This window comes from Vanellus vanellus (assembly GCF_965231255.1).
Source record: "Vanellus vanellus genome assembly, chromosome: 15".
Taxonomy (NCBI): domain Eukaryota; kingdom Metazoa; phylum Chordata; class Aves; order Charadriiformes; family Charadriidae; genus Vanellus; species Vanellus vanellus.
In genome coordinates, this window is record NC_138920.1 from 2,432,690 (window position 1) to 2,451,534 (window position 18,845).

The window sequence follows — 18,845 nt, forward strand, 5'->3', positions numbered from 1 at the left end:
GGAGCCCCATGAGTGGGATCTGGGGATCTGCCCCAGCGCGCACACGGCATCTTCTATCCCACTAAGTAAGGTAGTCCTAATCGTACGTGTGAGCAAGAGCCCTCCCAAGGCGCAACGGCCAGGCCCCCGCGCCGAGTCCTTGGCCCGTTGGGAAGACCCGGCTTCTGCTCGTGTTACTGACTCCACCATGTCCTCGCCTCGTGTCTCCTCTCCGTCCAGCCCCGCGGCCTCAGCTCTCCTGTGGAGGCTGGTCCCATCGCTCCCGCTGGCGCACCGACCCCACGCTCTGCTTTTGCCTGACCCGAGCTGTCTCCATCACCTGCCCTGCCCGGCGGCTCCGCTGTCCCGCAGCCCCCCGCTCCCCTCCCCAGAGAGCCGGGCTGGAGCTCCTCCACAGCGCTGCCGCTGCTGTCCCACCCCACCGGGGGGCAAACGAGCCTCTGAGCTGCCCTCGGCTGCCTGCAGGGACACTGTCACCCACCCCCTGTGCCAGAGGAGCAGAGGAGCGGGAGGCTCTGCCCTTCCCCTGCACAAACTCTCACGTCCGCGATGGCTCCCCAGCAAGAACGATTCATCCCAGCCTAAAATCCACGGCTGCTCCCCCGGGGGTTTCCCCTCCGCTCACAGTGGGATGTAGATCCTCGCCGGAGCTGTCGATGGGGGCGAACACAGCCGGGCCATGGGGTTTGCCGCACTGGCACCACGCAAGCCCTCACCGTCCCGCTCGGCACCACAGGGCAGACCCCGCCGGGGCGGTGGGCACCGGTCCCGGTCCCTCCCCTGCCCGCCTCATTGCTTACCCCGCTGCATGTGCATGTGCTGCTCCCCCGGCGCACCCCGAGCCCAGAGGTGGGCAAACCACGAATCGCTTCTCCCCGGCTCAGACACGCGGGTCCACGGGGGGAGCGTTTCCGTGAGTTGTGCTGAGCCTTCAGGATCTGGATAATTTGCTCTGGTTTTTTCATGGGACTCTCCTGGGTCTCTGGGCTGTTGCTGAGGTGAAATACCGGGGAGGTATTTTAGGTGACTCCTTTCGAACCTCCAAAGAGGTTTGAGTTTGAAGCAGAAGCCCGGGTTCTTGCTCTTGCTGGTTCTTGCTCTGAGCCAGTTTGCCCACCTCTGCGGCAGGCCGAGGGGAGCCACCCTGGTGCCTGTACCGTCACAGAACGATGCTCTAACGCCTGAACCCTACTTTGCACTTGAGCGCTCTGAGCTCTCCTCTCTCCTCAGCAGGCCAGACCCCACCCCACCCCAGGCCGCCGTTGGGCCAAGGCTGCTCCGTGGTGATCCAGGCTTGGATCCATGCTGGACATCTCCGACCAGCCCTTGGCCTCCTGCCTGTTGGCGGAAGCCCGTTTCCAAGGAGCTCTGTTGGAAATGCCGGTTTCCTGCCCTGCTGGGACAGCGGCTCGGGCTCCCGTTGTGCCCGGCACGAGGGAGCAGCAGAGGCGGCTGCTGGTATTTCCAACGGGGCCCGATCCCTTGCTGATCCCAAGCGAGAGCCCGCTCTCTTCTTCCCGGTGGCTTAGCTTGTGCTCAACCGGCCGTGCTGGAGATGCCCAAGGGGCATGCTGTGCCCTTCACGGAGGGAAGCTTGCCACGCACGTTCGGCCACGTGCTGCTTGTTTGCTGCTCCCTGCAACGGTCTTAGTGAGAACTGCAGACCAGGGTGCTCTGACACGCTCTTCATTTGGCTCTCGAGACCCTAAATTCAAGCCCAGTGTGAAGCAAACCCTCCCAGTTGCCCTTGCTCCTCTTTTTTTTTGCCTTGCCTGGTGCTTTAATCATTGTTATCTTCCTCTCTCCTTCCCCAAGTTTTTAGACAAGCCAGAAGATGTTTTGCTGAAGCATCAGGCCAGCATCAATGAGCTGAAACGGACCCTGAAGGAGCCCAACAGCAAGCTGGTCCACAGGGACCGGGACAGGAGGCTGCCTTCCTCGCCAGCCTCTTCCTCACCCAAACACGAGGATGAAACACCAAAGGGAACCCCAGAAAAGGCCGGCGAGGTTTGTTTTGCTGCTTCTCTTACGGAGGGGATCAGGCTGTTCGTGGGAAGGTGTTCCTCAGCTGTTGGGCTCTGGGTGTCTGCCTCCTGCGCGACCCTGGCGGGGAGCATGGTGGAAACTGGGTGGTGGGGACACGGGGTGGCAGGAGGGGGCCTTTGGTCAGGCCCTTGTCTCTAATTTTTGAAACAAGCTCAGCGTTTTCACACTGCTGGTGGTGAACTCCCCTTGTGCCCCGGCACTGCGTGGGGTTGAACTTCTCATCCTTCTCCGGAGGGCTGTGTTCTGGGAGTACCTGAGAGTTGGGCTGTGGCTTTGGTGGCCCAGGAGATGGGGCTCTCCTCACCCCTCGTATCAGCAGGGCCAGTGCGTGGCAGTGCCCGGTGCAGCTCTTGCCCGAGGGCTGTCCTCAGCAGGGCAGGACCAAGCACCCGCGCAGAGGTGCCCCATGGTGCCCTCACCAGCCAGGACCTGGGTGGTGGGAGCTGGCGGAGGGCTGAGTGGTGCCACACTGGCATCCTGCGCGCATGTCCTCCTCCCCTGCTGGGTGCTTTGCCGGCTGGCTTTGTGGTGGGACCGCGAGTGTGAAAGGATGGCGCCTGGGGAGCTGGAGTTGGGGGTGCCGGGACATGCAGAGCCCCCGGTGCTGCGTGAAGGACGCGGGTGTCACAGCTGGGTGCTCTGTGGTGTTGGGTTCCTGGTTGGCTCGGTACAGGCAGCATGTGGCAAGGGCGTCTGCCAGCCTGGATGCCCTCTCCCTGCCAGGGACCCTCCCTGTGCTCTCCCCTCTGCCGTGTTCTCCCCCCGATGGGAGGTCTGGAGCCAGTCCTGTGCTCGCAGCAGTGGCCGTGGCTCCAGGCAGGGTGGATGCCACATGCACGGCCCTCTTTGCCCTGGCTCACCCCCCCGGGGACAGTCCCAATGGGGCTGGGCTGCGAGGAGGGTGCAGGGTGGCAAGGCCAGGGGCTCCCTGCGGGGGGTTCGTGATGTGCATGTGTGTCTGCTGGTCCCCAGCGCTGACCGGGGACCTGGGGCCGCAGGGTGACCTGGGCAGAGGTGAGAACAGCCCCTCGTCAAAGCACTGAGCTGGGGACAGGAAGAGGGACTTCATCCCACATCTTTTTTACAAAGAAATATATAAAACGCAGAGATGTAAATGGAGCATCTAGAGCTGGCATAGCTGTGACCTCTGTCCATCCATCTATCCACCTGTCCATCCATCTACCCACCCACCATTTGTTCCTTCATTCCTTCTCATGTGCTCTCTCTCTCTCTGTCTCTCTGTCTGTCTCTCTCTCTCTCTCTCTCTTTCCCCATGGGTGCTGGGGTTTCCGTGCTGGCACAGACGATGGAAGAGGACACCCTAGACGGTTTTGCATCCGAGCACGGAGCTTCCCTAAGCATGGAGTCTTTCACGCAGAAAAGCCTTGTCTCTTCTCCTGAGGTTCTCACCATCCTCCTTCTCTCCCCACCCCTCGCTCTCAGTTTGTCGTGTCCCCCCCCGTGGGTCCCTCTGGCCTGCCGAGGTGGCTCCTGCCCTCTGAGCCCCCCTGGGTGGGTCCCCTCTCCAGCGATGGGCAGGATCCCTCGCCAGGACAGGGCTGTTGGTGAAATCTGCTCCCCTGACTGTTTCTTCTGGGCTGTGAGACGGGGTCCTGGGAGAGACCTCCCTGCTGTGCACCCCCGGGGCTGGCTGGAGGCCGGGGCTGGGGGTCCTGAGGCAGTGCTGACCCTATGGCACGGGCACTCTGTGGGTCTCCGCTCTAGGTGCAAGCAGGCAGGCAGCTACAAACTCTCTTTAGCAATCCCTTGTGCTTTCTCTTCGCTTCGGCTACACTTACAGTTCCCCGGGCACAAGCACCCTGAAATAGGGCATCTCTGGAGGCGTCGGAAGTGTTGGTCTTATGCCTGTGCAAAGCAGGGTCCTGCTGCCTTCGATGGCCTCGTGCAGTGCCCGCGGGTGAGGAACGTGGGCTCTCGGCACTGCTTGCATGCGGACTTTATCTCATGTGACAGTGGTTGTTTCCCAGGACGACCAAGAGAAGATACCACTGAGCAGAAGAAAACTGGTCTTTGAGACGGGGTTCTGGTGTGGCTGGACCCAGCCCTGCTGCAGTGCGGTGCCCAGGACGTGCTGGGGTGCACGTCCTGCCTGAGTGTCCCCAGGGAAGACAGTGTCGGGCAGGGCGGCAGGGGCAAGGCTGGTCCCACTCTTGCTCCCTGTCATCTCCCTTAGTCAGTGCAGAAGCTGCCAGCGGTGGCAAGCCGTGTCCTGCCAGCACAGCTGGAGCCCGAACCTGGGCTGGCCGGAGCTTGTGTCCCCAGGAGGCAGTATGGGTGTGAGTGAGTGCTCAGGCACAGCCTCGGGCTTCAACAAGGGTGCAGGCATCTTCAGTGAAGCTTGGGTGCTGCAGCAGCAGGTCCATAGTGGGACCCTCTACGTGCCAGTATTTAGGAGCTGGTGGACAGAAACAGCAGAAGTGAGGTGCGCCTGCGTCTCTGGATTCAGAGAATCTTCCCCTCCACCCTCTGGAGGTGCCAGGGCTGCGCTGTGGTGCAGGTGCCAAGGTGGCCTCGCTGGTGATTCCTCTCCAGGCGTTAGTGGCTGAGACTCAGCAGTCAATATGTGGGAACTTGTCCTCTCCTGGCCTGTGGTTGCCACGAGGAATTCATGGCCCCGAGAGGGTGATGACGTGAGGACAGCACATCTGCAGAGCTTGGAGCTCTCATCACTCTCAGTCAGAAAGTCCCTCGGTGCCCGTGGGCTTCAGACCTGCTGAGGCTGGGTTATCTGTCACCCCTAGCTACATGCGTCTCCACCCTCCCTTCCATCCCTCGGTCCTCACCCCTGCTGGAGGACCAGAATGCTGGGCTGCGAGGTGCTGGGAGTCTCTTCAGCTTTGGGTGACACAGCAACCCAGTGTGTTGTCTCAAGATTAATTCATTCTCCCCTCCTTTGTCTTGAGGGTTGTGCTTTCCTTGCTGGTGAGCTGGGTCTCCCTGAGGAGCAAGGAAAGACGTCAGGGACATTGAAGGATGCCGAAGGGAGAAGACTCCTGCCTACTCTGGGCTCTGTCGAGGTTATAGGCCTTGTTGGCAGGGGCGGAAGGGTGTCTCTGCTCCATGCCATCGTTTCTTTCATTTCTACCAGCTTGCTGTCTCGTGATATGTAGGTGACAGTGAGAATGGCCTTCCCAAATGCTCCTGTTCCTAGAAGAGATGCGCTGGGGCACGGGGACGAAGCGTGAAAGTAAATTATCCCTTGGGAAATCAAGGTTGCTCTATGGACAGACCCTTCCCAGCATCATCACTTCTTAGACTCAGCTCCTATCTTGGCACACACTGTCCTGCCAGCCCACTGACCTCCAAAGCTCCAGAAGCTCTCTTCTTTCCTGGAGGACATACCCAAGTATCCAGATGTTTGTTCCGAACATCCCCAAGAGTCCTCAAGCTCTGGGGACACAAAGGCTGCCATGAGCTGTGGCACCAGAACTGTGGCTGGAGCTGGTGCTGAGCCCACCAGAGCAGAGTTCAGATCACACCACAGAGTAGTTGGCTGCTCCCTTGGAGTGGGATGTGCTCATCCCAACAAAGTTTGAGGAGAAAGAAGCTGGTTTGGAAATAAATCTGGAGCTTTGGGGTTTTTGTTACTGGTTGAGAGGTGCTGCCATGGATAAACACATTGTTCCAGGCTTCAGAAGACTTGTCTTAAGGCTTTTTGATCTACAACTTATATCTCAAGCCTTAACTCAGAGAAGGAGCCTGAAGGAAGTCATCATCTTTGTCCAGGGAATATCTTCTCCAAAGGACTCTGGTTTGCAGCCAAAGAAGGGGGACGAGACGGCTTTGCTGAAGAGTGTGCTCATGTGTTCACAACATGTCCATCCTCACCTTGGCTGCAGAGAGCAATGAGACTGCAGTGCAGGAGCAGAAGAGAAGCTGCTGTACCCTCAGGAAAGTAAGCAGACTTCTGGTTAAATTCATCACGAGCATCACTACTGAACGGGAAGACTGGTGTTGAGGGAATGCCAGAGACCAACCTGGGCTTCCCAGCAGGTCCAACGCAGCCACCGAGTTAGTGATAATGTTGCTTTCATGGGTCAAACCCAACTGTGAAAGACCTAGCTGCAGCCTGGTGCTCCTGGTGGTCACTGACTGCCTCTGTTGCGATTTCCATGGACTAGGAAGAAGTAAAACCTGCATTGGAAGCAGGTGTGGAGTAAGGGACCTGGAGTGCTTGGGAGTGCAGGGTAAAGGGGTGTCAGAGAGGTTTGTGCGAGCGATGCTGTAGGGAGCTGGTGGAGGACACGTCTCCTGAAGACCTGGCTCCTCCAGCACGGGTGCCTGGCTGTGGCAGGGTGTAGGTGCCATGGCAGAGTCCCTGGCAAGGACCCGTCTTCCATCTGTGGAGGAGGGTGCCCTCACTGCCAATTATGTGGTGTGGCTTGCAATGCACATGTGCCATCCCAGCGGCTGGCCTGGCAGTGTGAGGAGCCTCTGCCCTGGGGGTGACTCGACGTTCTCGCAGGGAGCCCGCGTCGGGCCGTCCCCGTGCGCAGCCCCCTGTGGTGTGGTGTCTCCCCCCCGGGCACAGCCCTGCTGGCACTCAGGGGGGGTTCTTCAGGGGACGGCCACGCTCCTGCCAGAGCCCGGGGCAGGGGGACAGGCGTGAGGCCTGCTGCTTGCCCGGGTGCTGCCAGGGAGAGGCCCGGGGCACGGTGCCTGGGGAGCTTGGCTCTCTGTGGCAGTTGGTGAAGAAGGCAGGAGCTGGGAGCTGGAATTTTTCTGCCAGGGGCTTTCACCAATTTCCAATTCCCCTCCTTGTGGAAGCCCTTCCGCTAGTAATTGGTTTTCCTCCTTTCTCTCTCTCCTCTAATCTCATCTTCTTTTCCCTTCCCTCTCGCTCTGCTTCCCTCTGTCCCCCGTCTCCCCTGGTTCAATATCAGTGATCAGGTTTCCATTTTGGGTGCAACTGCTCCAAACATTCGCCCCACATGGGGCATGGCTCACATTTTCAGCGATTATTTTTCCTCGTTTGAGTGGGGAGTGAGCAGCTGGCCCCCGAGCTCGCAGGGGCTGGAGTGCCTCCGGGTGCCACCGAGGGTCGGTCCTGCCCAGCCCGCAGAAGTGACGCCGGCTCTGCCCGCGGGCTGGTGCCCCGGCACCTGGTGTCACGGGCAGAGCCAGCCCCGTGGTGAACGCTGCAGGAGCGTGCCCGCAGCATTGCCCTTCGCGTGTCCGCTACCTGCACTAGGGTGCCCGGGAAGGCTGCTGGGCTTCCTCATCGGTGCACGTGTTTTCCTGCTGCTGCCTTGTGGATTATTTTCTACCTTCTGTTTCAGAAGTGATTGAATTTTAGCTGTGCTTTGTTCTTGGCACTCGCGAAGTCTTTAGCTGTCTTGCAGGACAAACGTGCGTAGTAACAGTAATCTGGCATCCTCGCCTGCGCAGCGGCACCGATACGCCCTGGGGTATGTCACATACCCACTGTGGCCTTGCTGCAGGATGCTCCACAACCTTTGCTTGGTCCTTGCTGCAGTACCCATAGCTGTCTCAGCTGCCAAGCCTGTGGTCGTCTTTTACGTTTCTCAGGTAACCTTTTACAGGTTACATTTTCTGAACCGCTTGGTTTCAACATTGCTAGAAACCTCCACTGAATAATTGCTTCTGATGAGATTTCCCTGGAGAGCTGGAAAGGAAGGATGGACTTTGGAGTGAATCTGAGCTACGCCATCTGGTAGGAAGGGGAAAGGGCTTTTCTGGTGCCAAAAGGTGGTTTCGTTTCTTGCTCATGCTCCTGGCAGCCTGACATAGTCTTAGGGCACATGGATGAAGCTGAGAGTGAAGCTACTCAAAACACAGCCCGTTGCCTACAATGAGATCTCACCCTCTGCTCAGGGGGATTGCTAGAGCCAGCTGAAAATGGGAGTCAGGTGGGTTGTCCCAGTTGGGTTTCCCCAGCTGTGTTCCCCTGCCTCATGAGAGATGCCCCGATGGCTGTTAATGTGTCTGCTGGGAGCGTTGTCCCCCACTTCTGTACTTCCAACAAAGCTGCCAATACTGCAGGTATGTCAGTGAGCCACAGCCCAGACACGGTCCCTGGAGAGGATAGAGGGGCTCAGTCCCCGTCACGGCATCAGCCCCCTTATTTTCGGTCCCTTCCCTCCATCAGCGAGTTGCCAGGCTCTTTGCATAGACCCTGCCTCAACTCTTGCATGAATAATAATAATAATAATAATAACTTAGCCCTGTCCGAGGCAGATCAGCTTTCTGCTTCTCATGACAGCAGTCAGCAGCAGTTAGGTAACGTATGTTTGATGCTAACTCTTCTTGCTCCAATTGCAATGCAGGGCTCAGAGCATTGGGTATTTATAGAGAGAGAAACTCCTAGGCTGGAAGCGATAGCGCTAAAGAAAGCTCTGGGAGTCAAGAAAGAAGAAGCACATGCAGGTACCTCAGAGGTGAAAATGAGCGCGAGCGTATCGAAAGTGGAGATGGCAGTAGGGAAAGCCAAGGAAGTGGCAGGCCAGGAAGAGCCAGAGGATGCAGCCCTGGATACCCAGACGAGAGCAAAAATGATCGCTAGTCCGGAGGATTTTGAATCCGTCTGGGATGATGAGATCTATGAGAAGGAAACCAGGGGGGAGCCCAGCCAGGAGGCAGAGCGCCTGCCAGCCGAGAGCATGGAGGAGCCCCAAAAACAGGGCGAGGAAGCAACCACCAGTGAGCCGGGTCTGCCCAAGCCATGTCAGCAGCCTGAAGAGAGGCAAAGGACCAGGATTTTGGGAGAAAGTGAGGTGGTCTCCAAGGAGCATGCTTCTGCAGCCTCCAGGAAGCAGGAGGCGAGAGTGCCGGCCACAGCCACAGAGCTCATTAAAATTAAAGTGAAGGCTGGTGATGACAGCTCAGAGACTTCTGCGACTCAGAGGATCATCTACTTAGGAGATCTAGAGGGAGAGGAGAAGGACAGGAAAACACACCTGCTCTCGGAGACTAGTGGACGGCTTGCCTTGGAGGAGAGCCCAGAAGCCACTGTGAACATGTCCAGGGAGGGATCCGGGCATGCAGCACCTGCGGCAGAAGGGTTCCAACCCCCTTCCTTAGCAAGTCAGCACCACAGTGCAGTGTCTGGAAAACCTGCTGAAGCACCGGAGCAGCCCGGGACAGGCTGTGATGGGACCAGCCTGGTGGGACATCCCACCTTGGGGCGGGAGGAAGGGCTGCCCCTACGGCAAGAGAAAGCATCTGCTGGGCTGACGGGCTGTGAAGATCCTGAGGGACCTGAAGCCCTACTGTGTTCCCGAGAGGTGGGACCAGAGGAGATGGATCTGCAAAGCCCAGTGGGAGGCTGGAAGCCGTGTGGCCTGGCAGGGAACGGCCACAGGGCTGAGGAGCCCAGAGGAAGCCCAGTACAGAGCCCGGACACCTGCATGGCAGTGGTGGGGCTCTCGGGAAGGATTGGAGCAGATGGCAACAAGGAGGAATGTGCCAGAGTGGTTCTTCAGATGGAAGAGATAGAGACCAAGTTGCCTCTGTCAGCTGTGCCTCGGCAGGGCCACCCGCACAGCACTGTGGGGTCGGAGGGGGATAAACCCAGCGCTCCTGCCCCTACGCCCTTTCCCCAGCAATCCAGCCCTGTCCCGGCGGAGCCAGCCCCAGGCACTGAGCCTGAGTGCAGAGACCTGTCCCAGGGCACCAGCCCCGTAGGAGGTGTGGGCATAGCCAAGGACGTGAACTCCTCAGCGGAGGTGGCACGCGAGGAGGCAAGCCATGTAGGAGGCAAAGGAGCACCCAAGGATGTGAGCCCTGTAGCAGAGGTGGCAGTAGTCAGAGGCACCAATCCTGCATCTGAAGAACAACCCCAAGACATGGGCTTTGCTATGTGGAAACCACACCAAGGTGCAAGTCCTTTTGCAGGAGGACCACCCCAAAACACAGATGCTGCAGCAGAGCCGATCCAGGTCAGAGACCCAGCCACAGGGGAGGTGGCCCAGGACATGGACCTTGTCACAGCGAGGGCAACCCAGAGCAAAGTCCCTGCCACAGAAGGGGCACTCCAGGAGGAGAAGCCCATGACAAAAGAGCTCTCCCAGGACACAGAGCCCACATCAGGGAAGCTGACCAGAGGTGAAGGCTGTGGGATGGAAGAATTGTCCCATGACAAAAGCCCTCACATGGAAGAGCTGCCTCCCAAGGCAGAAGAACCAGAACAACAGACTCAGGCCGTAGTAACAGACCTGCCCCAAGAGGGTCCCATGACTGGAGGACTGCTCCGCACTGCAGATCCCAAAGCACAAGAACCACCCTGGGACTTGGAGTTTCATGTGGGACAAGATCTGCAGGGCAGGAGCCCCACAGCAGGAGAAGCCACCAGGGACAGTGACCTTGCTCTGGGGAAGCCACCGCAGGATAAGTCTCCTTCCAAAGAAGCTGCTGATGTCCCGCACTCCCACTCCCCTGTAGCAGGATTGTGTCAAGAAAGCAAGATGTACCGGGTCTCTACCTTGATCTATGAAGGTGGGGGAGAGCTGCAAGCGAGCAGTGGGACACAACAGATAGAGTCTGGGTCGTTGATGTGCGTGGCTGGGAGGACGGGAGCTGTGTCCCAGGAGCATGGAGATGTCGCTGTGGCCCCAGGTAGCTCACAGGACGGCGAGAGCTACAGGAAAACCTCAGTGGCCTCGAAGATTAGGATGTTCGAGCAAAGCGAAGCGGAGCGAAGGGCAGCCCAGGAGGAACAAGAGCGTGTGCCTGAAGCTGAGACATCAGCAAAAGCAAAGGGGAAGATGGCTCTCTCACAGGACGTGCTTTTGGACACAGGCCTCACCTCGCCGCCGGCACTGCCGGTCCCTCCGGTGGGACCTGCGTCCAGTGTGGGCTCCTTGGCCCTTGGGCAGGGGGCTAGTTCAGGAGACACCTCCCAGCCTCTCTCTCTGAAGGAAGATGTTTCTGTTGACCTGGAGCACGAAGGAGAAGACAGTGCCGACCTGGCCTCCCCCGACTCTGGCTGCGAACTCACACTGGCAGAAGCCGTGGTAACTCTTCCAATGAACTGTCCGGACGGAAAGTTCATGCGCATGTTGTGTGGCTCTTTATTATCATGTTCAGTGGCTCCTCACACATCCATTGACTGACAGCAGTCGCTTTGCATCCCCTGTCCTTCTATGTATGTGTGTGTGGTCGGGCTTCTTTGCTGAATGCAGACCCGCTGGCCAGTTGGTTCATCAGCTTTTGTTTTGTGACTCCCCCCTCCCCCCCCCCCGACATTTTGGCTCCCCGGAGAATGCCGCTCGCTAAACCCGAGAGCGGGCACCCAAGCTTCATGTCCGGGAGCGAGAGAGGGAGACGGGGGGTGGCTGAAGGAGCTGCGACTCTGTCACGGACACGCACACACACCTAGCAGCAGCGTGCCCACGCTTCCAGCTTCACCCTTGCATTTCTTACGTTGATATCCCTTCTTGCTTAGCTCGCCGGCCTCACCCACCCTCCCCTGTCTTCGGCAAGCTGGTGGCTGGATGATGAAATAGCTTTCTTCGCTCCTGTAAGCGCTAGATCAGCTCCTGTAGAGTTCGTTTCCTTACAACTAACCGTTTTCTCTAATCCAGAGCAAATCTCAGGAACCAAGTGGGGAAGAAAAGGATTTATCTGACCCGTCAGTAAAATCCAGCCTGAAAGAAGAGAATTTAAAGACTGCTGTTCCAGTGGTCTTCCAGGTCTCAGTGCTGTTTTACTAACTGCTTCTTACCGTAGTATAAAAGCTCACCTTAACCAGCCGAGGGCTGCGTGCTTCCAGCTCCTCTCCCCATTGCAGAGCTGTTATGTATATATTTATACATACACACACACACGCAAACATGTGCGCAGGTGTGTTCCTCTTGAGTTTGTTGGGCACCCTGTTTCTCATACCTCTCAACCTCCCAGCAGTGCCAAGGGAAGGTTGTGCCGGCACAGCCTGGCCCGTTGCAGGGATGGCTCTGCCTGCAAAGGCTTGGACCAGAGTGCAGGAGGTGGGTTTCCTCTGGCATCGGTGGGCTTAGAGCTGTTCCGAAGGGAGAATTGCCTAGAACGAGATGCAAAGGCCAGCGTTGGGTCTAGATGGCCCAAAGGCCAGCGTGGGTTTCGATGTCCCATGGCTTCATGGCAAAGCGTGGTGAGGGAGAACGGACCATCTGATGGCAGAGTTGAGAGGTATGTCCATGTCTGGAGAAGAGCTGATGGAGGGAGGTCATCCCTTGGCTCTGATCGTGCTGTCAATTACACTGACCAAACACTCAACCACGTCGTCCCTAAGACTCACCCCTGGCTGCGTGAGGCCTCTGGAGGAGAGCGTTGTGTTGGTGGGGCAGATTCCCCCCCCGGCGCAGGCAGCCGCCCCGGTGCACGGGGCTGGGGGGCAGCCTTGGCGAGGTGGTCCTCCTCCCCCCGGGGCAAAGCTCTGCAGGGCCCGCGCGGATGCTCAGTGGAATTGGCACACTCCTTCGCTTCCCCTTCACCGTGCGTGGCTGATGGGGCCCTTTTCTTTCAAACTCTTCTCTCTTTCTTTCCCTTCATTTGTTTGTTTGTTTTTTTTTTTTGAGTGCCCAACCTTACTGACATACGATAGCACTGGCGCCTGAGCTGTTTCTGAATGTGTCTTAACAGACCCGTTGTTTTGCATACATCTGCTTCCACCGGGTGCACTGACGTTTCTCCGCGCTGGCCAAGCTTTTCTGTGTGACTGACCCTTTTTTGAGATGATTAATTACCGATAGAGTTTTGGCAAAATCAGATTGAATAACCCTTCTCCCCCCACCCCACCCCCTGCAAAGTCGCTGCTGTCAGAAAGGTTTCAGTCTCCATGCTTGAGTTGTGTTTGACTCTACTCTGTGATGTTTGCTGCAGCCTTCTTTCTCCTCCTCCTCCTCCTCCCCTCTCCCCCGTCGGCACTGCCAGCGCTGCCGCACCATGCGGTGCTCACTGTCTCCGTCTCTCTCCGCCATTGTGTCTCATTCAGAGAACGGGCTTGAGGGAGGGCGCCGAGGAGAAAGCTAAGCCACCTCGGCACAGGGCTCCCGAGAGCGACACCGGTGATGAGGAGCAGGACCAGGAGAAGGACTCGGTCTTTCTGAAGGACAACCATCTGGCCATCGAGCGCAAGTGCTCCAGCATCACCGTCAGTTCAACCTCCAGCCTGGAAGCAGAGGTGGACTTCACAGTGATCGGTGACTTCCACGGCACAGCCTTTGAGGACATCTCCCGGAGCCTGCCCGAGCTGGACAAGGACAAGAGCGAAACGGAAGACGAAGGCCTGGTTTCCTTCCAGCACACTGACAAAGTAGTTGCTGGACTGGAAGAGGATGCCAAAGGCAGGGAGAAGGTCTCCCAGCCCAGCCCAGACGTCTCCCAGCTAGAGGTACACAGGGACACCGTGCCACCGAGACTGTCTCGGTGCCATCGCGCCTCCATGTTCCTTGTGCGGGTGCCCGGTATTGCCTGGCTGGTGTGCACTCCCACATTGGTTTGGAAGAGCATGTTAGCTTTCAGACATCCCCAGGGTCCTGTCCGGTGTAGCTGTTTTCCCCCGACACACGCTGTCGTCTGTGTTGCATGAGCCCGTCGTGTGTTTTTTGTGCATCTGCTAACCAGGAGAAGTCATCGTCATCTCTTAGTCCCCTGCCTTTGGCTGCCTACCCTGTCCCTCGCACCGCTACAGCATGTCAGCATGGGGAGGGCATGTGTCACTAACCGGCGCCTCTGTCCTTGTGTTTTGCATGAAGTCAGTGACCGGTTTGTGTAGTGAAAAGGGATGTGCTGCCAACTAACCCCTCTGGCCGTGCCGGGGCTGGGAGGGATTTACCGAGCAGCACGTGGGAGTGGCGCCAAAGCTCGTGGAGGGTCACTCTTATGCCGGGAGTGATTATAACGGGGCTAAGAAAAATGCATGCGACTTGTGTGTGGAAGTCGAGCGTATGCCACAGGGAGAGGGTGGCAGAGCCAGCCCCAGCTCGGATGGCCTCTGCGCTGGGCCAAGGCCATCTCCTGCCCGGTCAGTGCCGGGGTGGCTCTCCAGCCCTGGCAGGTAAGTCCCCAATGCTGCCTGGAGCTGCCAGGGTGGGTCCAGACCTGGTGTCGGGAAAAAGCTTCAGAGTTGTTTGGAGCTTTCTCTGAGCCAGCCTGGGAACTCTTGTGCGGAGCATCCAATGCCGTGGGGTCACAGCGGGGCTGTGGGCATGGGTGATCAGCCCCATGGTGCCCCATGGCTGACACTGGGCAGGGGAGGCCACTGGCTAAGCACCCCTTGGGCAGGAGCCCTTGGCAGCTCCAGTTTGCTGTGGTGGGGGAGCACTGGGAACCTATCTATCTCCATTCCCCCGAGGCTCTGTATAACTGCAGCCACCGGGAGCCGGTGCAGATCATAAACCTGCCGCGGGGCGTGAGTGAAATGGATTTGGTGGGTCTCACCCACCTTTTGAAGACCAGTTTGACCTAACCCATGGTGTCTGTAAATCTATCCAAAAAATCCCTGAAAACCCCAGGGACAGAGCATCGGATATGATTTGGGGTTTATCAGTCACATAGGGCACTTTGGCTGGTGGCCATCTGCCCAGGGCAGTGGCCTGGCCTCTGCTCCTTGCCCAGGTAGGGCTCGGCGTGACGCCCGCAGGACATCGTACGTGTGTGGCACTTGCAGAGGAGTGGGGCAGGGATGCTCTGCTCATGCGGGCTGGTGCACAAGGAGCACTCAGGGCTGTTGGCATCCCGACGCCTGACTCACTGTGTTTCTTCTGCAGTCATCAGCCCCAAAAACGGATGTTGTGACTGTCAGCCCGGGGCTGGGCATGAAGAAGCCCGAAGCAGATGGCTCCGCTCCCCACCAGGTCGGCCCCACAGATGCAGCCCAGGTGATGTGGTGGCTCCATCCTCCTGTGGCCCTGCTCCCGGGTGGCTCTGCCGAGCCTCAGTCCAGCAAAACCTGTCCCCAGGCAGCAGCGCTGGGAGGGCAGGTGGCTCAGTAGGGTGGCCGGAGTCCTCTGCTCAGCCTTGTCTTGCTGAAGTCCCCAAAACATCAAACCGAAGCCCACCCAGAGATATTCTGTGTGTGTCCCTGGCCCCGTCTCCCATGCCGCGGGGCAGCGCTGGCACATGGAGACGTCTCCAGAAGGTGACGGCCACCATACATGCCGCACTGTGCGTGTCTGTGGCCCCATGGCCCTCCCCGGCTTCCTCTGGCAGGGAGGATGGCCACACCATTGCTGTGAGCATCCCCCCCCCAGCCCTGGCACCTCCAGGCTCACCAGGTTTCCTTTGCCCCAGCAGGTGGAAGGAGGCACCCCGGGCAGCAGGGACGCCACAGCCACCGCTCCAGCTGGCACCGCAGAGACTGCGCTGGCGACCTCAGTAAGCGGGGCTGACCCCTCGAGAGGTGGGGAAGCTGCTGTCCCCTGCGGTCCCTCTGCTCCGGCGAGGGTGACTGGGGCCGGCGGTGCTGGGGGGGGACCCTGCCCCACTGGGGATGTCTGCAGAGGGTGACCTGCCATGTTTGCCCCCGCGTTGCATCCGAGCCAACGCCGCCCATGTGCTCTTCTTTCAGGAGCACAGCACCAAGGCTGGGAAAGGAGCTGTTCCCGCGACGGACTTTCGCTCCCTCTCCCCGGTGAGAGGGGGGACGTGGTGCCCCGCATGGTGGGGAGGGAGGGAGGGAGGCAGCACTGTGGGGCTGGGGGCGGGCTGAGGTTGGTCCCATAGGGCCCCCTCCCCTGTTCCCAGCACTGGCATCCTTGGCTGATGGTTGGTACTGGGAAGAGCAGAAGGATGCTGTCCTGGTTTAACCCCAGCCAGCAACTAGGACCGCACTGCTGCTTGCTCACTCCCCCCGTGGTGGGACGGGGGAGAGAATCGGAAGAGTAAAAGTGAGGAAAAACTCCTGGGTTGAGATAAAGACAGTTTAATAGGTAGAGCAAAAGCCGCACACACCAGCAAAGCAAAACAAGCAATTCATTCACCACTTCCCATGGGCAGGCGGGTGTTCAGCCGTCCCCAGGACAGCAGGGCTCCGTCACGTGTCATGGTGACTTGAGAAGACAAACGCCATCGCTCTGAACATCCCCCTTTCCTTTTTCTTGCCCAGCTTTATATACTGAGCGTGACGTCACATGGCATGGAATATCCCTGTGGTCGGTTGGGGTCAGCTGTCCCGGCTGTGTCCCCTCCCAACTCCTTGTGTCCTCCCAGTCTGCTCGCTGGTGGGGCGGTATGAGGAGCAGAATGGCTTTAAGACCTCAGCAACAACCAAAACCATCGGTGCGCTATCGCACTATGCCCGTCCCAAATCCAAACCACAGCACTGCGCCAGCTGCGAGCACAAAGTTAACTCCATCCCAGCAGAAACCGTGACAATGGGGAAGAGTGAAACGCAGCCATGAAATCATCTCCCCGCTGCAGAAGCCCTTTCCCGCAGCTCTGGGTTTGGTGTAGCTGTGGAAACCTCTCCCTGGCCCCCTCAGAAAACCTAGATCCACTTGGAAGCACAGTGCAGTGTCTTTTCTTTCCCTTGCCGCTCTCTCCCCTCCCATGCTTGGCTGAGCAGGGGCATCCCGGAGGGAAGGTCCCACTCCTCGGGAGCCAGGACTGGGGGCTCCCCTGTGGTGGCCCTGCTGATGCCGCTGCTCTCTGTCCTGCAGATCACCGGCAGCTCCGCTGGGAAGGAAGTGCTCACCAGCATATTCAGTGCCACTGCGGAAACCCTCTCCACTTCCACCACTACCCACGTTACCAAGGTAAGAGCAGCTCCAAAGGCGGCAGCGGAGGGGGGTGGGGGGGATTCCCGCTGCAAGCTGCTGGGATTTGAGGATGGGTGGTTTTATACCGTGGTTGGTACAGCAGAAAATGCCCCTTCTCCTCTTTACAAGCCAAAAAAGCATATGTTGTCCCGTGGGGGATGGCGAGTCAGCACAGTGCCCCGTGCCCCGTTCAGCCCTGCTGCGCTGCCTGTCCCAGCCAGCCAGGCGTGACCGCGGGGGGCTGCAGGCAAGGACAGCCAGGCGTCAGGGGGTCGACTGTGAACGCGTGCTGTGCCCACCTCTACACGTTGGTAGATTGGGAGGGCAGGGTGTCGTTGGGGCAAGAAGGAAGAGCAGCGCGCGGTGTCGCTGACCTCCTGAAGCCAACTGCAGGGGTGGAAGGGACTCCAAATTAGGGTACCAGCAGCAGGCGTGCGAGTCCCTGCCCGTGCAACTTGGGTGAGTGTTCCCAGATGGACCTGGAGCCAGATCGCAGGTCCCCCTGGCCCAAGAAGCCCATAGCACCAGTGCTGGAGCATCTCTGCTCGTATTGGGTTTATAGAGCTGGAGTGGCGCAGACAAGGGGGAGTGATGGTAGGAAATGAAGGAGTAAGGAATGCATCAGAGAACCTCACCCATGGCCATTTCGTTCCCAAATTAAGTGCACCTAAATGAAAGCAGAAGCTCAGTGAGGGACCTGAGCAGGAAGGAGGGATGTTTGGTACCAGCCACCCAGCCCTTTTCCTTTCCTCCCCACCTGTGGCCAGCGGTGTCTTGCTGGTTCTAACCGTGCACCAAGTCAAGGGTAGTGGGAGATGATACACTAAATTACGGAGGGAGTTCCTAAGGTGATGCTGGCACTGTCCCTCCTCCCGTGGGCAGAGCTACATCCACCAGGAGCTGGCTTGTCAGACGGCTGTGGGTGAGTGCTTTCCTTCTTGTTGTGCAGACTGTGAAAGGAGGGTTTTCCGAGACCCGAATAGAGAAGCGCATCATTATCACAGGAGATGAAGACGTGGACCAGGACCAGGTAGGAGCAGGATGCCCCCAGCTTTGCCCGGCTCTGGCTGCCCCTGGCTGCAGCACCGCATGCTTTTGGTTCTGGCTCATACCAGTTTGTTCCTTCTCTCCAAAAACTGACCCCGAGACACCAAACCTGTCCAGCAGATCCACGTGAAGCCCCAGCCCAGCTCCCAGCAGCACCCGCTGCAGCAGTGAAGGAGCAGTAAAGGTTACATCCCAGCACAGAGCCCAGTAATGGGATCACCTCTTTATTTTCTTAAAACACATTTCCAGTTGCCCTTTCTTTGTTGAAATACTCCAAAGTGACGCAGGTTCTTCCTCTCTTTCCAGCACGGTCTCACTCCAGGTTGACTCACTCCAAGTGATGGTGTTTTGCATCTGCCTCTGCGATAGAGGAACAAAAAGTGATGAACTTTTATGGTGAATTAACAGAGATTGACATACATCTTTAGGGCCACAGGGTAATTTTCCTGTGGCCTAACGCTTTGGGATTTGTTGCTTAAGAATAAAAATCGAAGAGCTAAAGTATTAGAAAGGCTTTAAAATAACATTTAGATTTTTTAGAATTATAATAATAAATTTAATTAGATTATTATTGTAGATTTTTATAGAGTTGTAGAATGGTTAGAGTTGGAAGGAACCTTAAAGATCATCTCGTTCCAACCCCCCTACTCCAGGGTTTTGCTTCAGAAATTGCTGCTGTTCCTTTGCTTGGGTTCCAGGAGGGAGCCTGGGACATAGTGCATCTCTACAGGAGAAAAAAAAAAAACAAAACCAGCAAGAGAAAGGCAGTGCATGAGGTGTCTCAGTGGTGTGTGAGTCCCCTCAATCAGGGGTGGGCTACAGCCCCTTCTGCCAGGCTGCTGTGGGTTCAGCTTCCAAATTCTGCATCCGTGTCTCCCCCGTTAAAGAGGGGAAGTGCTGGAGAGGGTCCAGCAAAGGGCTACAAAGATGATGAGGGGATTGAAGCATCTTTCTTACAAGGAAAGGCTGAGGGACTTGGGGCTTTTTAGTCTGGAGAAAAGAAGACTGAGGGGGATCTTATCAAAGCTTATAAAT

General features: G+C 57.9%; 1 protein-coding gene across 1 annotated transcript in view; it reads left to right on the forward strand.

Annotated features, from left to right (window-relative positions):
* Positions 1-18,845, forward strand: part of EPB41L1 (erythrocyte membrane protein band 4.1 like 1) — a gene marked incomplete at its 5' end in the record, with an annotated part of 29,704 nt that overhangs the window by 8,986 nt on the left and 1,873 nt on the right. Inside the window, 9 exons of the mRNA XM_082491070.1 lie at positions 1,816-2,007; positions 10,971-11,039; positions 11,610-11,717; positions 12,998-13,396; positions 14,775-14,885; positions 15,301-15,381; positions 15,575-15,637; positions 16,665-16,760; positions 17,713-17,793. Coding sequence (XP_082347196.1) covers positions 1,816-2,007; positions 10,971-11,039; positions 11,610-11,717; positions 12,998-13,396; positions 14,775-14,885; positions 15,301-15,381; positions 15,575-15,637; positions 16,665-16,760; positions 17,713-17,793 — 1,200 coding nt within the window. The remainder of the gene's footprint in view (positions 1-1,815; positions 2,008-10,970; positions 11,040-11,609; positions 11,718-12,997; positions 13,397-14,774; positions 14,886-15,300; positions 15,382-15,574; positions 15,638-16,664; positions 16,761-17,712; positions 17,794-18,845) is intronic.